The following is a 17,467-nucleotide window of genomic DNA, read 5'->3' on the forward strand; positions in this document are numbered from 1 at the left end:
GCTCCCTGCCCTGCACCCCGCCCTTCACTCCACTGACCTGCATAGAGCTGCTCTCTCCCCCTTGCCTCTGGCTGGAACACGCTTCTCCCCCTGTCCCCTAAGTGAACCCCCTGTTGGGAGGCCCAGAGAAGTATCTTCTCCTCTGTCAAGTCCTCCCCAGCCTTCCCCCCATATCCATCTGGCAGAGTTGAATCTTCCCTTCTCAGCCAGCCCTGGCGCATGTCTAGCCTGGATCACAGTTCTTGGCATGTGAGGTTTCTGGGTCTAACGTTGCTCCTAGAAAATGGGGATCATGTTTAGTTAATCTCTGCACGCCTAGCTCCCAGGGTGGTACTAAGCACTTAGTAGGAGTCAAACAGGTGTTTGCTGACTGGCTGATTATAGGAGACAGAAATGGAAGATTGAAGACTTAGTTCCACTGAAGCCAAGTGCTGGGAGAAAGTGGTGTACCTGTGTTTTTTTATAAATATAAGCTCACAATGTGTTCTGGCTACAGTCTTAACTTAGGACAACTTGCCATGGAAGCCTTCTCTTCTTACTCCTCGTTCCCTATACTGTGTTCTTGCCTATCTGAGAAATATGATTAACCTGGCTGTGAAATGTACACCTGCCTCTGTGCACAGTTCTCCCTGCCCCCCTGCCCCAGTTACCTGAAGAACAAACCACCTATTTCTTTACATTTTAAATGAATGTAGGGACTTCCCTGGTGGCGCAGTGGTTAAGACTCCGCACTCCCAATGCAGGGGGCCCAAGTTCAGTCCCTGGTCCAGGAACTAGATCCCATATGCATGCCACAACTGAGAATTTGAATGGTGCAACTAAGGAGCCCACTTGCTGCAACTAAGACCCAACACAACCAAATAAATAAACAAACAAACAAACAAAAATGAATGTAGCCACTGATACCTTTAAAAGCTCCCCCTCCTCCAGCTACCTTACCTGACTTTGTGAGTCTCCAATGTCAGTTCTTTTCCTGTGGGCCCTTCATCATTACTAAGTAATTGATCACTTCATCCAACTCAGACCCAGGTTTTCTGAAGTCAAGTGGTCCATTCTTCCTAACATACCACATTGTCCCCCTTTGAGGCCCTTGTGTTTCTCTTATACCACCCTGCTCACGCCTGAGCTAATGAGCAGTAGTCTTCAGTCAGTTGCTTTCTCCACCCATTGATTCTCTTTCATCAAACTGCTAAGATGATGGGATACATCATTTTACCCAAAGGGATCTCAGTCTGGTGGCAAAAACATGCTTGTAACTGAGTGATTATAAGATAGAGACAGATTGTCATGGAAGCACAAAGGGCAGCTTGACAAATGAGGAGTTGAGGAAGACTTTCAGGAGAAGGTGACATTTGAGCTGAGTCATGAAAAGTAAATGGGTGTCCTCAGGAAGAGAAGAGCCTTCTAGGCAGAGGAAACAGAGGAAGTAAAGGCCTGGGGGTGTGAAAAGCATGGCAGGTCTGAGAAATTGAGGGTGGTTGTAGCTTAAGCCACCGGATTCTTAAGCTAGGGGGAAGGAGGCCCCTCTCTCTGAGGGGTTTTCTTCTGAGATAAGGCTTGATGGGAGCGGCAAGGGCTCCCTCGAGGTGTTCCCAAGGTCCGTTCTGCCCCACAGGTGCTCCTATGGCTGATCGAGGTTCCCAGTCCATTCCCACCCACTCCCACTGCCTAGGCGGGTGGCGTCCCAGAAGGAAAGAGGCAGGGAGGAAGCAGATAAGAAAGACAGCTTCTGTTTAGACACAAATATCTTGGTAATCAGCACAGATGGGATGAGAAATACCAAAAAAAGTACATGACAGTTTAGAGAGAATTTGGTTAAATGTTACATATTTTTAACATACCTGTGTAGAGTTTTTGGACCAAGCACCTGAATCCTTCAGAACCTGGTTGGCCTGGGGGTTATGCCTCAACCAAGTGGTGTTTTTATTTCAGAAATGTTCCCTTCCCCATCCACTAAAGTATCCTTGTGATTTTTTTTTCTCCCACCAAAATAAGGCGCAGGATTTGTCTCTGACGCTGTGTCTCCCTATTTGGACGGCAAGCTGTGTAACATATTTCTACCCAGCGTGAAGCTTCTTGGCAGACTCTTGAGGCCACGTTTTGGTGGCTTCAGAGTTATCTTTGGATCTGTCAAAAGTGCTAATGGGCTTTCTGGCCTTCTTTAAGCTCCTCATTTCTATTTTCTTTTTACTTCCATCCTCTCCTAAAAGAAAAATTCATGTAATTCATCAGCAGTTAAGCATTTTACTGAAATGCTCAGCTGAGGGCCTTGTATTTTTGTTTGCGAGAATAACTCTGCCATGTCACTGTCTTCAGAACAAACCCCACCCTAACTTCATTAGCTCAGCACTCCTCAGTCCACTGGGCCAGAGGTATACTTGTTGACTAATTTATACTACCTTTCTTGTTTGCTTGCTCAGTTTTGTTTTTCAAGTTTGTGTGGTGGTTAGAGCAAGATTCTGGGTTCAGGAAACCTGGTTTTAAAACTTGGCCCCTTCCAGCTGGGTGACCTTTGGAAGACTGTTTAACCTTCCCGAGCCTCAGTTTTCCCATCTATAAAATGGAGATGATAATGCCTTCCTCAGGGTTGTTGAGAAGATTAGAGAGAATGCAGGTAAAGTACCTATTTTCTGGCCCACAAGGATTACTCAATAAATGGAATAACAATTTTTAACAGAAACACTTTTTCTTTTGCCATACTTTGATCCTGCATGTTCTTTCCAAATACAAGTTTTATCTACTATTTTTAGTGGTGGTTAAAAAAAAGAAAACAAAAAACACAGGTTTAAAGACAAACCTACCCAAGACTGAACAATGCCTTATCCGCTTACTATATGACCTTGGTCAAGTTACTTCTCTGTGCCTCTGTTGTCTTATCTGTATATAGAGATGATAATGTTTGTTCAAGGAGTGGCTTCAAGATGAGTGAAATAATATATGTAAAGCCTCATATATTGTAGATATTTAAAAGTATTTAAGAGGGAGAATGTAATGTAAGGGAAAGTATAGGGCTATGGTGTTGCGTCTGTGTCCAAAATCTGACTGTACCAGTTACTGAATCTCTCCCAGACTTAGTTTACCTATATGTTGGAAAGAATAATACCTCATTGGATTTTTGTGAAGATTGCTTAAAATTACATGTTTAAGAGTACCTGGTCCAGTGCCTGGGACTTGGTAGGTAGTCAGTATGCAGACCTATTAATTCACTCATGCTTCATTTATAAAGGTCGATAGTTAACCTGGTACTCAAATCAAACAATAATAAATCATAAGTGCCCATTCTTATTCCCAACCCATAATATTGTCGAAAAGCACTTTATGCTATTTTGCATATAAAATCCACCTGGTTTACTTGAATTTATGGGTTATGGATCTTTCATCATTATAAACTGCAACCCCTGGCAATAGCGTTCCTTCCCTCTCCAACCCCCTTCATTTTCAGAGGATTATATTGTATGGCATTGAAAACCTGTAACATTGAAGAAATTAGCATATTCATGTGTATTATTAAAGTCAGATGGGTATAGAAAAGGTTGCAGAAATGAAACACATTACATTTTTTCTGAAATCTGAAGAGTACCAATCTACAGTACTAATAAAAGGAATGAAGCCCAGGCTACACACAAAAGCTAGTCTAAAACACTGCTTTGTCACAACTTGCTACTGCTTGTCTTCAATGGTTTTTTACCCCTTTTGAGTGAAATACCTGGAAATTGTAGATATCGGAAATTGCTTTACTTCCAGCCGAGGCATTTTAGAGAGTGTAAACTGTGGAGGAGGGGACCCCAGCAGTGATGACAGGAGAGGAGCATGCCTGGCCTTTGCAGGTGGGGCCTGTTGGACAGAAACAGGCTCTGTGCCAGAAGCATTTTGGTCCCTGGGTACTTTCTTTTGCTTAGACGTATGGCACAGTGCATTGGGAAAGTTCTAGGACCCAGGGTCAGAGGATATGAGCTGCGGTCTCATCTTCACTGCTCATTGGGTTTTTTGATCTCGGCATCTCTCTCTTGCCTTGGTTTCCTCATTTTTAAGATTGCAGACTTCTTGTCCTGCTCACCTTTCGGAGCTGACATGAAGAGCAAGCACAGTGCTGCATGTGACTTCACATTGCAAACTGTAATCACCACCCAGAGGTGTGATTGCTCAGACTCCTTCATCTCTAAGGTTTCTTCCAACTTTACATTTCATGATTTACATGTGAGTGAGATTTGGTCTCCCAGGGAGAAAGCATAGGACTGGGGATGAGGGGAGTATACTTTCTGATTATTTTCTGTTTCTCGTGCTTCTGTTAGATACCGTTTGTAATAAGAACAAACAAAGTAATCCCCAAACCTCCCTTCTTCTTTCTCCTAGAGAAATCTGACAGAGTATTTTGTGGCTGTGGATGTAAACAACATGCTGCATCTGTACGCAAGCATGCTCTGCGAGCGCCGGATCCTCATCATCTGCAGCAAGCTCAGCACCGTGAGTAGACAGTCGAGGCGGGCTTTTGAATTTTATTTTAATTGAAAGATGTATCAGAAAGATTAAAGAAAAGTTTAGAAAAAGAAATCAGCCACAATCCCCTCAGGTAGTAACATGTCATTTTCATTAATTATTCATGTTCCGTCACAGTGTCAATGTACATTTCATTTATTCTTGTAGTTTCACAATCAATTATAAATAGTTTCCCATTTGATCGTGTGTTATGAACACTTTACATATTTCCACACTCTTCCATTATTGTCATTTTTTATATGTCTGTATCATATTCCATTATACTGATGTGCCATCACTTGCTAACTCGTTTTTCTCTTCATGGCCATTTAGGTAGTTCGTAGTTTAATCCTTTAGTAGGTAACACTACAGTGAACATCTTTTGGCTGCATTTGACTGATACAGTTTGTATTCTAAGCATTGGGACCACTGGGTCAAAGGACTGAATAAGTGCTATGACCTGTGGATGCCAAATTGCTTCCCAAACAGGCTATGCTTTTTTATAGTGGCTGCTGCCAGCTGTGCATTAGTGTACCATTTGCACTGCAGCCTTGCCAGAATTATGTATGTGCCTGTGAACATGTGCTTTAATTTACCTAATAAAATAGGCATAAAATGGTATTGCAGGTTTGCTTTATTTTTAATTTCTTTGGTTAGAGGTAACTGAACATTTTCCATGTGTTTTTTTTCCCCCCATTTGCATTTTGTTAATATCTTTTCTCATTTATCTTATAGGGCTCTTGATTTAAAAAAAATAAAATGGGATGAGCTCTTTTTATATTGTAAAAACTTTTACTATATAATATAAATACTTTTCATATTCTTTTTATGTTAGCTTTTTTAACTTGCTAAGTATAGGAGTTTATATTTTTCCCAGTATCTATTATGAAAATTCTCAAACACAGAAAATTGAAATCAGTTTGCAGTGAACATCCAAGTAATTCCATCTAGATTCTGCCATTAACATATTTCTGTGCTTGCTTTGGCACAACTTTATCCATCTATCCATCCCTCATACCATCCATCAAGCCATCTTATTTTTTGATGCATTTCAAAGTAAATCACAGACATCACTATGCTTCCCCCCAATAATTGCATATGTTTGTTATTAACTAAAGTTCAATATCTGTTTACAGTATTTTTTTTTCTTTTTGAGGTAAAACTTACATAAAGATATTGACTAGGAGAAGTTGACTGTTTGAGAGGGTAGAAAGACCTTCTTATGGTGGGAATTTCCCTATTGAAGTTCCTATGGATAGAATCATAGGCCTATGATTTACCTATGTGTTTACCTATGAATTCAAGGCACCTAATAATGCAAACTTAGTGAGACCATTAGAGTTTTCTTTATGGTTTTCATTGTAATTTTATTATTTTATTTTTTCGGTATTGTTTGCTTGTCAAGAATGCACAATTTTTTAATTGCCTGCTAGGTGCTAGGCTTACAACGAATGCATAGTAGGTGATAAAAGCATGGCCCTTACCCTCAAGGGAAAAACAGCCCATAATAGACCTCTTGATTTGTTTTGCATTTGGTTTTAAACTGGTAAGTGTAGTTCGTAATCTCAGGGCCTGAACACCCAGACTGAGGTTCAGAATGAGAATATTGCCAACCAGATTTATCATTGCCTGTTTATGAGGCTGGATAGATTAAGAGTACATTTGAAAGGGTCTAGTCCATAACCAGTTACTGTTGCTTTGAAGAATTAAACTTAAGTAGAACGAAAGTAGGATATCATAACAGTGGAATTGAATTCCCATGGTGTTTTTGAGCCTTTAATATGTGCCAGGCACTGTGCTAAGCCCTCTTCATCTATTAACTCATTTAATTGTCACTACAGCAGTTTGTAGTAGGTTCTGTTATTTCTCCATATTATAGATAAGGAAGAATGTATCTTCTGTGTGATTTTGTTTAGATAAATGTAGGGGATTAAACACACAAAGTTATTTCTGCTCCTTCCCAAAACTAAAATGAAATAAAGGAGTAAATCAACAAGCACAAAGAACAGATGCAGCAGAAATCTTAGATATTAAGAAAATGCTGTTATCAATGTTATGCCAACATTCAAAAACTAAGGTGAAATGAAGAGAATAATATAATTCACCAAAATTGAATTAAGAAGAAATATAAAAATTGAATAGGTCATTTAATTTATAAAAATTGGATCAATATATAAATTTCTTTTTTCCAAAACACTCAGCCCGGATGGTTTTACAGGTATGTTTTATCAAATATCTCAAGGAACAGGTAATTTCAATCTTAGACAAACTCCTTAAGAGTCTAGAAAAAAGAAGGAACACCCCCTGAGCTTTTCTTGTGACACTTGTATAATTTTGACATTCAACTACACGAAGAGACACTACAAGAAAGAAAAGTTATCAGCCAGTCTCACTCAGTAACATAGCTGTAGAAATCTTAAACAAAACAGTAGCAAATACATAAAAAATATAATTCATAATAACTGAGTTGACTTTATTCCAGAAATGTAAGGCTGATAATACTAGAAAACCTGTTACTATAGCTCACCACATTAACATATTGAAAGGGAAAATTCAAATGTTCAATATGAATTTTCAATAGAGAAAAAGCATGACCATGTTCATGAATAGGAAGACTCATTATATTAAAGGTATAAATGATGTATATTATAGATTGCATACAATTTCATTCAAAATCCCAATAGGATTTTACATAGTACTTGGCAACCTGATTCTAGAATTAATATGGAAAGCCAAAGGGAGAGCCAAGATATACTTGAAGAAAAAGAATGGGTGATAAAGTTTGCTTTACCAGACATCAAGATTTTTATAGACCTCTAGTAACTAAGATGCTAGTAACGGCATAGGGATACACAAATGGACTGATGGAACGGAATAGAGATTGCAAAAGAGGACCGTGTGTGGGTTCTTCATATACAACAGAGGTGGCACTGTAAAATCTGGGGGAACGGGTGGACTTTTCAATAATTGATTATCCACTTGGGGAAGAAAAGGGAGGTAATTTATATCTTACACAACTTGCAAAACTGAATTTCAAATGGATCACGGACTTAAATGTCAAAGGCAAAATTTTAAAACTTTTGAAGACAAAATAGGAGAATAATCTCTGTGATCTTGGAGTAGAAATGGATTCAGTTAAATAATCCAAAATATGCATCGTATAAAGGAAAAGATTAAAATTGTGAATTTTGTTCATTAAAAAATACCATTCAGGGGCTTCCCTGGTGGCACAGTGGTTGAGAATCTGCCTGCTAATGCAGGGGACACGGGTTCGAGCCCTGGTCTGGGAGGATCCCATATGCCGCGGAGCAACTAGGCCCGTGAGCCACAACTACTGAGCCTGCGCGTCTGGAGCCTGTGCTCCGCAACAAGAGAGGCTGCGATAGTGAGAGGCCCGCACACCACGATGAAGAGTGGCCCCTGCTTGCCACAACTAGAGAAAGCCCTCGCACAGAAACGAAGACCCAACACAGCAAAAATTAATTAATTAATTAACAAACTCCTACCCCCAACATCTAAAAAAAAAAAAAATACCATTCAGAGAATGGAAAGACAAGGCACAAGCTGAGATGAGGTATTTGCTATATATAAAACTGACAGAGAATTAATATCTGAAATATATAAAGAACTACTACAGTAAAAAAAAAAAAGCAGAAGACAAATCTATTAATAGAAACATTGGCAAAAAGCACAAATAGGCATTTCACAGAAGAAACATAAATGGCTAATAAATATATGGAAAGATGCTCAACCGCTTTAGTAATCACAGAAAAGCAAATTAAAACTACAGTAATTAAAACACTAGGTTTGCAAAAATTAGATGTCTGATAAAGTCAAGTGTTATATTGCCGATGTATTGGAGAATTTCATGTACTACTCTCTGAAGAGTATGTGGCACAGAACTATTTGCATATGCCCAACACTCAGCAGTTCCACTCCTGGGTGGAATTGTGTGTGTGTGTGTGTGTGTGTGTACATACACATACCTACACGCTCTTTTTGGTCATGTATAGTGGGATACATGTGCAAGCAATGTTCATAGCAGCATTGTTTTGGGTTTTGTTTTTTAAACCTGGAAAGAGCCCACATGACCATCAACAGAGAACTCATAAATTGTTGCATAGTCATACAGTAGAATACTGTGTCAGTGAAGATGAACTGCACTATCAGCATGGTGGGGTCTCTAATACAGAATTCTGAGTAAAAGAAACAAGCTACAGAAGAATATACAGTATGATTTCATTAATATAAAATTCAAGTAAGAAAAACTAAATGGTATATTATTTAGGGATACATACAAAATATGGAGGGGGGAAATGATTAACACAAAATTTAGGTAGTAGTTTCCTCAAAGGGAGTGAAAGGAGTATGGTTGGGAAGAGGCATACGTGGGACATCAGAAGTATTATTTTCTGTCTTGAGCTAGGTTAGGGATCAGCAAACCTTTCTGTAAAGGGTCCAATAGTAAATACAGTCATTATTGCAACTACTGGACTCTGACCTTGTAGTTTACAATCAGTAAACTAGTGAGTGTGACTGTGTTCCAAGAAGCTTTATTTACAAAAAGAGGAGGCACACCAGACTTAGCCTTCGGGCTGTAGTTGGCCAACCCTGAACTAGGTGCTGAGTTTCGGCATGTTAAGTTTTTCTCCTTTAAATGTCACTTATATGATCTACATACTTTTTTTTTTTTTTTTTTTTGCGGTACGCGGGCCTCTCACTGTTGTGGCCTCTCCCATCGCGGAGCACAGGCTCTGGATGCGCAGGCCCAGCGGCCATGGCTCACGGGCCCAGCCACTTCACGGCATGTGGAATCCTCCCGGACCGGGTCACGAACCCGTGTCCCTTGCATCGGCAGGCAGACTGTCAACCACTGAGCCACCAGGGAAGCCCAACCAAACCCTTTTATCATGAAATTTTACAATACAGGGATAGAGACAAAGTAGTTCTTGTACAAAGGTTAAGAATCAAACTTGCACGAGATTTTGCAATGGCAATTGTAGAAACCAGAAGATAGTGAAGCAGTGTCTAAACTTCTAAGGGAAAATTATTTCTAACCTGAAATTCTATCCTTATCTAATGCAAGCGCTCAGGAGAGAGTGGCACCAGCCCCCACCACACCTGTCAACCTCCTGTCGTCACTAGTCCTCCACTCACCTTCTCTATTGTGGATGAACTGTCCATCCTTTCTAGGCCAGCCCCTCCGCTTGTCCACCTGACTTCATTCAACAAATATTTTTTGTGGCACTTTCATAGGTACTGGTGATACAACAGTGAACAAAATAGGCAAAAATCCCTGTCCTCATATGAAGCTTACATTCTAGTAGGGTAGATCTTCAATAAATGAGGTGAATTAAATATATGATACAGTAGCTAGTTCTAGTACAAGGAGTACAGTAAAGCAGAGGAGGAGAGTGGATAGGGACTGGTGAGGTGGCAGGATTGCAGTTTAGATAGATGGCCAAGGGGTGCCTCATAGAGAAAGTAACACTTCAGCGTCCTTCCTGTTACCTTACGGAAATTCCTCCAGCACTGAGCTCCTCTCTCCTGCATCATTATTTTTTCTTCTCTACTGGTACATTCTTAGGCACTTGCTAACACGGTATAGCGTCTCCCAAACTTCAAAACAAAACATCCTTAACCACATTCCTTTTATCCTATTTGTTTTCTTCCTTTTAGAATAAAATTCCTCAAGAGAGTTATTTCTGTTTCCTGTCTAATTCCTCTCCTCTCATTCTATCCTCTGTCTTGTGTTAGGATTTAGCCCCCACCTCCACTGAAACGGCTTTTGTTCAGTCACCAGTGACCTCGTGTCAAATAAAACAAGTTGATATTAATACTTGCAAAACTCTTAGAACAGAGTCTGGCATAAGGTGTATGTGTATGTTTTTGATAAATTATTAACATCTGTAATGGGAAGTCAAATGTTAATGTTTAAAAAACATTTTTTTTAATAAATTTATTTATTTTTGGCTGCATTGGGTCTTAATTGCTGCCCGCAGCTTTGTCAAGTGGCAGCAAGTGGGGGCTTGTCTTTGTTGTGGTGCACAGACTTCTCATTGCCGTGGCTTCTCTTGTTGTGGAGCACGGGCTCTAGGCGCGCGGGCTTCAGTAGTTGTGGCACACAGGCTTAGTTGCTCCGCGGCATGTGGGATATTCCCGGATCAGGGCCTGAACCCATGTCCCCTGCATTGGCAGGCAGATTCTTAACCACTGTACCACCAGGGAAGCCCTAATGTTTAAAATTTTAAATCAAGAAATAGTTAATTAGAAATAAGGAGATAAATATTGTGTTGAATGGGATTACTTTGAATTAAGGGTAAGGAGTATCATGAGATGGACTGCTATTTGCCAGTGGTATAAGCCTTCAGCAGTTTTTGTTTTGTTTTTCAGACTATAAACACATTACTTTTACTCAAAAAAAATTTTTTTTAACAAACAGTTGATTCTTAACTGAGTTCTGAGTTTTACTAATTGATGGTAGAAATCTCTTTAGGGAAGGGGAGGGGTCTCCTTATACCTCACATGGGATCAGCCTCATCCTGATCAGTTATGTGTACTTTCTCTGAGGATAAGTAGCTGAGCAGACGTCAGTTTTGTCCAAGCCTCTGGACCCCTTCAATTTCAGAATTTAAAAGTTTTCTAATTGTTGTCTTTTACTTCCTTAATAGTGGCCTTTTATTATCTTCTTGATGAAGGAGAATGCAAAGGCTACTTTAGCCTGAAGTTTCTGATGACCCTCTCTTGACAGATCCAGATGTGGCCTGTCATACCTTGACAAACCAGATTTTTCTCAATTTTGTTTGATAAGATGTAGGCTTAATGCTTCTCAGAGCCGTCAAGAATCTGAAAGATAAAAGCTGTTGAACACCCCAGAGTGCCGTCTTCCATAAAAATGACCGTGCGTCAATAGAGACAAACCCAGCCATATTTAGTCCAGAGTCAGGTAATATTCATTTCAGGCTTTCTCGGCCAATAATGTTGTCATATTCTGTATAAGAAAAATGTTAAGTTTTTGTTCTTTTTGTGCAGTTAATGTATATTGATCGTTTTCCTTTATGATAAATAGGGAAGGCTTAACTACATCTTGTTCACTAATGTAAATACTTCAGTGAGATTTCTTCTAACACAAAGGCCCTATTTTTCTTACAGATTTTCATATCTGAGTTTAACTCATATTGCTTTTTTGATAACTCTTCTGGATAGCAAGTAGGTCTAAAATAAGACCTTTATAACGATAATATCATCTAATTGCAACAGAAGTCCTAGAAGAGCAATATTATCCCATTTTACAGACTGGCCCATCCACTCCGAGAGATGGGTTAACTTGCCCAAGGTCACGTCCTAGTCATAGAAGAGACAGATATGCAGGTGGGTCATTATGATGCAGTGTCAGGGGAAGGGAGCCTTCGGCTTCAGGAAAGGGAGAAACAACCAATAATTACACGTACAAATGACTCTTAGCCCCTTCAAAGTGCTTGCTGTGGGGACCAGGTTATGTTTGTCATGTGCCACCTCTCAAACGAACATCAGAATCCTTGTGTGGGAACTGTCACAAGAACCAGAGACACATTGTTAAGAATATTTGTCACACTTGAGGTAATCTGAAAGTTCTCATAAACAGCCAAAAAGATACTCTGAGTCAAAGCTGGTGGATAATGTGGCTGGTGGAGCTGGTAAGGCTGGTTTGGGTAAAAGGTATATCCTGATTGTGTAGTATTTAGGGAAGCTTCTTATGTAGCCTGTAAATAGCTCCAAGACTACCAAAGGCATATTGACAGCATCTGTAGATTAAGCATGTAGGACACCCTTCTTTAGATTTGCTCTATATTTTATATGGCAGGTCCCCAATTATCCCCCCACACCCTTTAAAAATTCTCTTAAGTTAACCTTTTTGAGCCACCTACTATGTGCCAGTTACTGTGCTAATCTTTTTTTTTTTTTTTTCTCATTTGTTCTTGCAGGAACCCTAAGAACTAGTTGGTTTTATTTTCCTTTTTCAGATGAGAGAGAATATTGGCAGTTGGAAAGTTGAAGTGCCTTGTCTAAGATGAGCAGCGGAGATGGGATTAAAACCCCCTTCTCTTGGCTCCAAGCCAACCCCCTTCTTACTATCTCATACTGCCCTCTTGGTAGCTCGTTTATCAGGAGTTCCCTTTGACACTTGTACCCAGAGAAATATTTTTGGTATGATTCTGTTGACCATGGATCTGAAATCACAGAAAGAATTTCAGTCTGGATATTGCCTTGGAATGCACACCTAAGCTTTTCACTTCAGATTTAGTGAGCATTTTCTATGTGCCTGGCACCAGGGAAGCAGAAGGCCAATATGTGAATTTCTAACTGGCATACTGACCCTATTGGCCAAAGCCCCATTTCCATGAGCACCATTCAGATTCAGTCCACTCTGTCTGCATGTTGTTAGACTCTCCCAGCCCCACCTGTGCCGCTCCTCTGCTGTGAGCCCAGCCTTGGTGCGTCCCTGGGGCATGTCTCCCCCAACTCACTGTGGCTTCAGGTTTTGTGTACTGCAGTTCCTTTCAGCCCCTGTGTGTCTTGGCCCTAATTGCTCCCTCTGTGACATAAGGGTGCTGCAAGAAGTTGTGAAAACTAAGAATATCCAGTTAAATGATGACAAAAGCATATTTACTTTACAAAGGAATGTGTATTTGTTTTATTCAGCAGATGCTTTTTAAAACAAGTTCTTAGGAAGGAAGCACAGTTTAGTGGCAAGACTGTTACCTAGTTAATTGAGCCTCCACACCTAATTATTTGTGTGGTACCCATAACTGTGAAAAGAATTACTACTTTTCTGATAGTACGTCATGTAGAGAAGGAAAAAAAAAACAACCTAATATCTTCTCCCTGTCAGTGTCTTCCTGTTAGTCCCAGAGAATGTGGGCTTTGGGCAGGTCTTGGACATTGGTGGCCTGAAGAGTGGGGTGATACTTCTGTCTCTCCCCCACCCACCCCACCCCCCGCACCCTCAGATCTGACCCTTGGTAGACACTTCAGTGTTGGCGTGAAGGTATGGGTAACTTCCCAGCCTTGCTCCAATCCTGTCCCATCCACTTCCACTGACAGCATCCACTATCTTATCACCACCTGGTCTTGTGACCTAAGAAGGGCCAATTTGTGGACTAGGGAGTTTTTCAGATTTAGCTTCATCTTTACTTCTTTCCTGATGAACTCCACCTGGCCGTGACTACCCCGGCCTGTGTAGTGGGTTGGGTATCTAAATGATGTGTGTAAAGCTTTCCTAGCTCTTCTGGGCTAGAAGTAACTAATCCTGTTTGCTTATCTGCAGCCCTTGAAGCCTAGATGAGAGTGGCAGTTTAAGAAGGTTTGAAATACTGGACTAGAGCCAGGGCCTCTTTGCCTGCGCACTCCACTCTGCATGTTCCAGCCGTAGGAACAAACTGCATTATTTTGTTTCAAACTGTGCTCAAGGGAAGCCAAGACCTTGTAACTGGAAACTTACCAAACAGAGAACTCTAAGACTAAATTTAGTGTTCCATTTAAAAAATAAAATAAATCGAACATTTTGTCTGTTCATCTTTTATATGTTAAAAAAGAGAGAGATTAACCTAGTTCACACTAACAACCTAAGAAGAGTATTCAAAGAAGTGAGAAGAAAACTAATCCCTTTTGGTGAAGAGGGAAATCCTTAACAAAATGTAATGAAGTGGCATGAAATAGAGACTCTGCAGCCAAACTTTCAAATAGCATAACCTGTCTAATCTCCATCACATAAAATTTTATTGTGGCTCAGAGAATATTAAAAACTGTTAGAAACAGATGAAAGGAGCTTCCATTGGCAGGAAATAGGAGGAAAGATTGGTATGTTTTATTTACGTGGTTTTTCTCTGGTTTTTAAATGTAAATACAATTAACTGCTTTTTGAACTATGTTCTCCATGTAATTATGTGTGAGTTCGTTTTCTCTTGTTCATGTTGAACTATAACTAGAATGAAGAACCTTGATGTTATGGAGACTATATAAACTATGTAATATATAGAGTAACAACAGTTTAATTTGCAATACTTTAAAAATTGTTGTGACGTCAACCAGCCATGGTCTCCCTACTATACCTTCCTCTCCTGCCTCTTGCTTCAACACATTGAGCACATGTTTTGGACTAGACAGAGGATTCAGATTGTTAGTGATTCCCAAATTCTGATCCATGGACTAGTTGTGTTAGAAATCACTCAGAGAATTTGTTAAAAATTCAAGTTCTTGGGCACCACCTCCAGACATTCTGATTCAAAAGATCTAACATGGGACCGTGGGATGTCTATTTTTTTAAGGTTCCCCAAATGATTGATACACAGGCGGATTCAGAACCAGTGAATAGACAGTTCTCTAAGACAGTATTTATTCTTTGATTATTTTGCATCATTAGTTCTTTTCATTTTGAGACTATGTAATAGAGGCTGATTAAGTTTGTTTAGAAAATATTTGTTAGTACAGATTAGCACTAAAAAATTTGTTTCCATATTTCTCTTTGAGAGAGCTCTGATTTTGACATTGGCATGTCTAGAACAGAACAGAGCTAAGTATAATCTACTTAAGGTCTCAGTAATGTTGGGTGCTGATGTAGTCCACCAGTGTAATTTTAGATACATGTGTATAAATAGATCTAGAGAGGTGATGTTTCTTTTTAGCCATTGCACTGAGAACATTGGCAGGGTATCTTGTTTATTATTTTAGTAGCGTGGTCAATTTGTGAAACAAATGGTATGTTCTTTAGATTATAAGACTGATAGCTTTTTTATATGACTCTTATGAACCAAATCTCTACTAAAAAACACTAACAGGTAATATTCAAGTCACTGACATCTTAATATACTTGCAAAAGACCTAAATGGCACTCAACATTGGCAGGCATCTGTGTGGATTTCGTTAAAGAAATTGGAGCACCTACTATGTGCTGAGTCAGTGAGAACAAGAACTCACAATTTCCTATGGCTTCTGCAAGCTGAAAGTGTGGTCACTGGTGAGCAAGTGTCGTGTGATGTGAGGTTAGACTAGGTAGTTAGGGGCTAGTATAGACCTTGTGAAAGTTCACATTTTTTTCTCTTCTGCTATCTCGGTATCTATGTGTTCTCCCAGCTAGATGATTCAGACAGCCCTGCTTCTGCTGTCTTTTCCCAAGAAAAAGGACAGCAGGGCTGAAGGAGAGCACCAGACTTCAAGTCAGGATGGTTTTGTTCAATTTCTACCTGTGTAACTTAACCCTCCCTAGCCATGTCGCCTTGGGCAATTTACTTAATCCTTCTGAGACTCTCTGTCCTCTTCTGTAAAACGAGGGTAGTAGTAATACCCCCCTCAGGGTTGTTGAAAGGATTCAGTGGTCATCGGTATGAAAGCAGGTAGCCCATTGCTGGCACATACTACTCATTTAGTAAATGTTGACTCTGAATCCTACCTTTTCAGGGCAATAAGGTCTGATTTGACTTTCAGAAGCAAAGAAGGCAATAGAGATCCTGGAAGAGCTCTGAAGATTTAATTAGTACAACTGGTGAGAGTGGATGGTGAATGAATCCAAGCAACAGAGAATAGTCATGGCAACTCGTATGAGATTTTCCATATCCACCCACTTCTCACTAGTCACATAGTCATTGACTAAATTGTCATTTCTTCTTCAAGTCTCCAGTCATCACTACGTAGAGCTGGAGTGGCCTAAGAAGCTGCTATGTTCGCTTGACCTAGCATTACCACCTGACCAGCCTCCCAGGGAGGAAGACTGACCGCTTCCTGTCTTCATCTTTCCAGGCTCTGCTCTCCTGCCTCTCTCTCTGGGAAGCAGGCCTGATTCTTGCCCCAGGCAGAATTAACGATTCCTTCTTTATATGCTAGCACACTTGAACCTCTGTTACAGCACCTCTTTCCTAATGCGTTTGTGTTGAAGTTGATTGTTTGCATTTTGATCTTTTTCTATTTTAAATTGCTTGAGGGCGTGGCATGTACACATAGTGGATACTCAGTAATTGTCGGATTAATACAGATCATAGCACTGAGGCAGTTTCCTATGAGCTAAGAGCACGAACTCCAGAGCTAGACTCCCTAGGTTTATAGCCTACTTCTGCCACTACTGTGACCTTGCACAAAGTCCTTAATATCTAGGAATCTTAGTTTCCTCATCTGTAAATGGGAACAACAATGCTACCTACCTTATAGGGTTGCTGTGAAGATTAAGTGAGTTAAATAGTACATGTAAATCACTTAGAACAGTGCTTGGCAGATAGTAAATGCTGAGTAAGTGGTCATGGTGGTGTCTGTTTATAGCTTCAATCTTTCTGAATTTACTGTCACTTTCTGAGGTTGGATTTGTCTGACAAAACTGTGCAGGGGAAATTTTTTTTTTTCCCTATGCCTTCAAATCTAGTAACTCCTACCACCTGAAGGTTTCCTAGTTTCTTTTTCACGTGTGGATGCCTGATAGATAGGTTCTCATGATTCTATGTTCAGTTATGCTTTCTTTCTTTTAAAAAATGAGATTCTTTATTAAAGCAATATATAAATTAGCTAAACATAAATTATGATCTTAGAAATATTTTCAAAGAAATGTAAATATCCACTTATACTAGACTTGGGGATGAAAATAGATTTCTTCTTGAGTGCCAACTTGGATCCACTGCCAATGATTGCACTTTCAGAGGGATCCGCAGGCCATGTCCTCACTCCACAGTCAGTTAGAGTATCTGTCCTAGGCACAGAATGGAGAAGTAGCTGTCCATGTATTTAAATGAACTGTTATCAATCCCAATGTAATTTTACCTTTTTCTTTTTCATCTTAAAAAAAAAGTCTGCAGTTTCCTCACATATGGTGCTATAGGCTTATTTACACTGTAGTTTACTATACCATAGTATCTGCCTCTGCTTTGGTAGCTAAAGCTTTTCTCTGGCAGTTTTATTTGCTTTGATGTTTTGAAGTGTCAGATCTTGGCACGAAACTTGTTACCCTTGTTAATAACTTACTCTGATTACT

The 17,467-nt window shown here is 39.9% G+C and overlaps 1 protein-coding gene across 3 annotated transcripts in view; it reads left to right on the plus strand.

Annotated features, from left to right (window-relative positions):
* DENND1A (DENN domain containing 1A) overlaps nucleotides 1-17,467 on the plus strand; it is a 554,990-nt gene that overhangs the window by 301,233 nt on the left and 236,290 nt on the right. For all 3 annotated transcript variants that reach the window (XM_082612220.1, XM_082612221.1, XM_082612222.1), the window contains exon 9: nucleotides 4,354-4,464. In XM_082612220.1, coding sequence (XP_082468346.1) covers nucleotides 4,354-4,464 — 111 coding nt within the window. The remainder of the gene's footprint in view (nucleotides 1-4,353; nucleotides 4,465-17,467) is intronic.

The sequence above is a fragment of the Mesoplodon mirus genome (genome assembly GCF_964341445.2).
Source record: "Mesoplodon mirus genome assembly, chromosome: 1".
In the NCBI taxonomy this organism is placed as follows: domain Eukaryota; kingdom Metazoa; phylum Chordata; class Mammalia; order Artiodactyla; family Ziphiidae; genus Mesoplodon; species Mesoplodon mirus.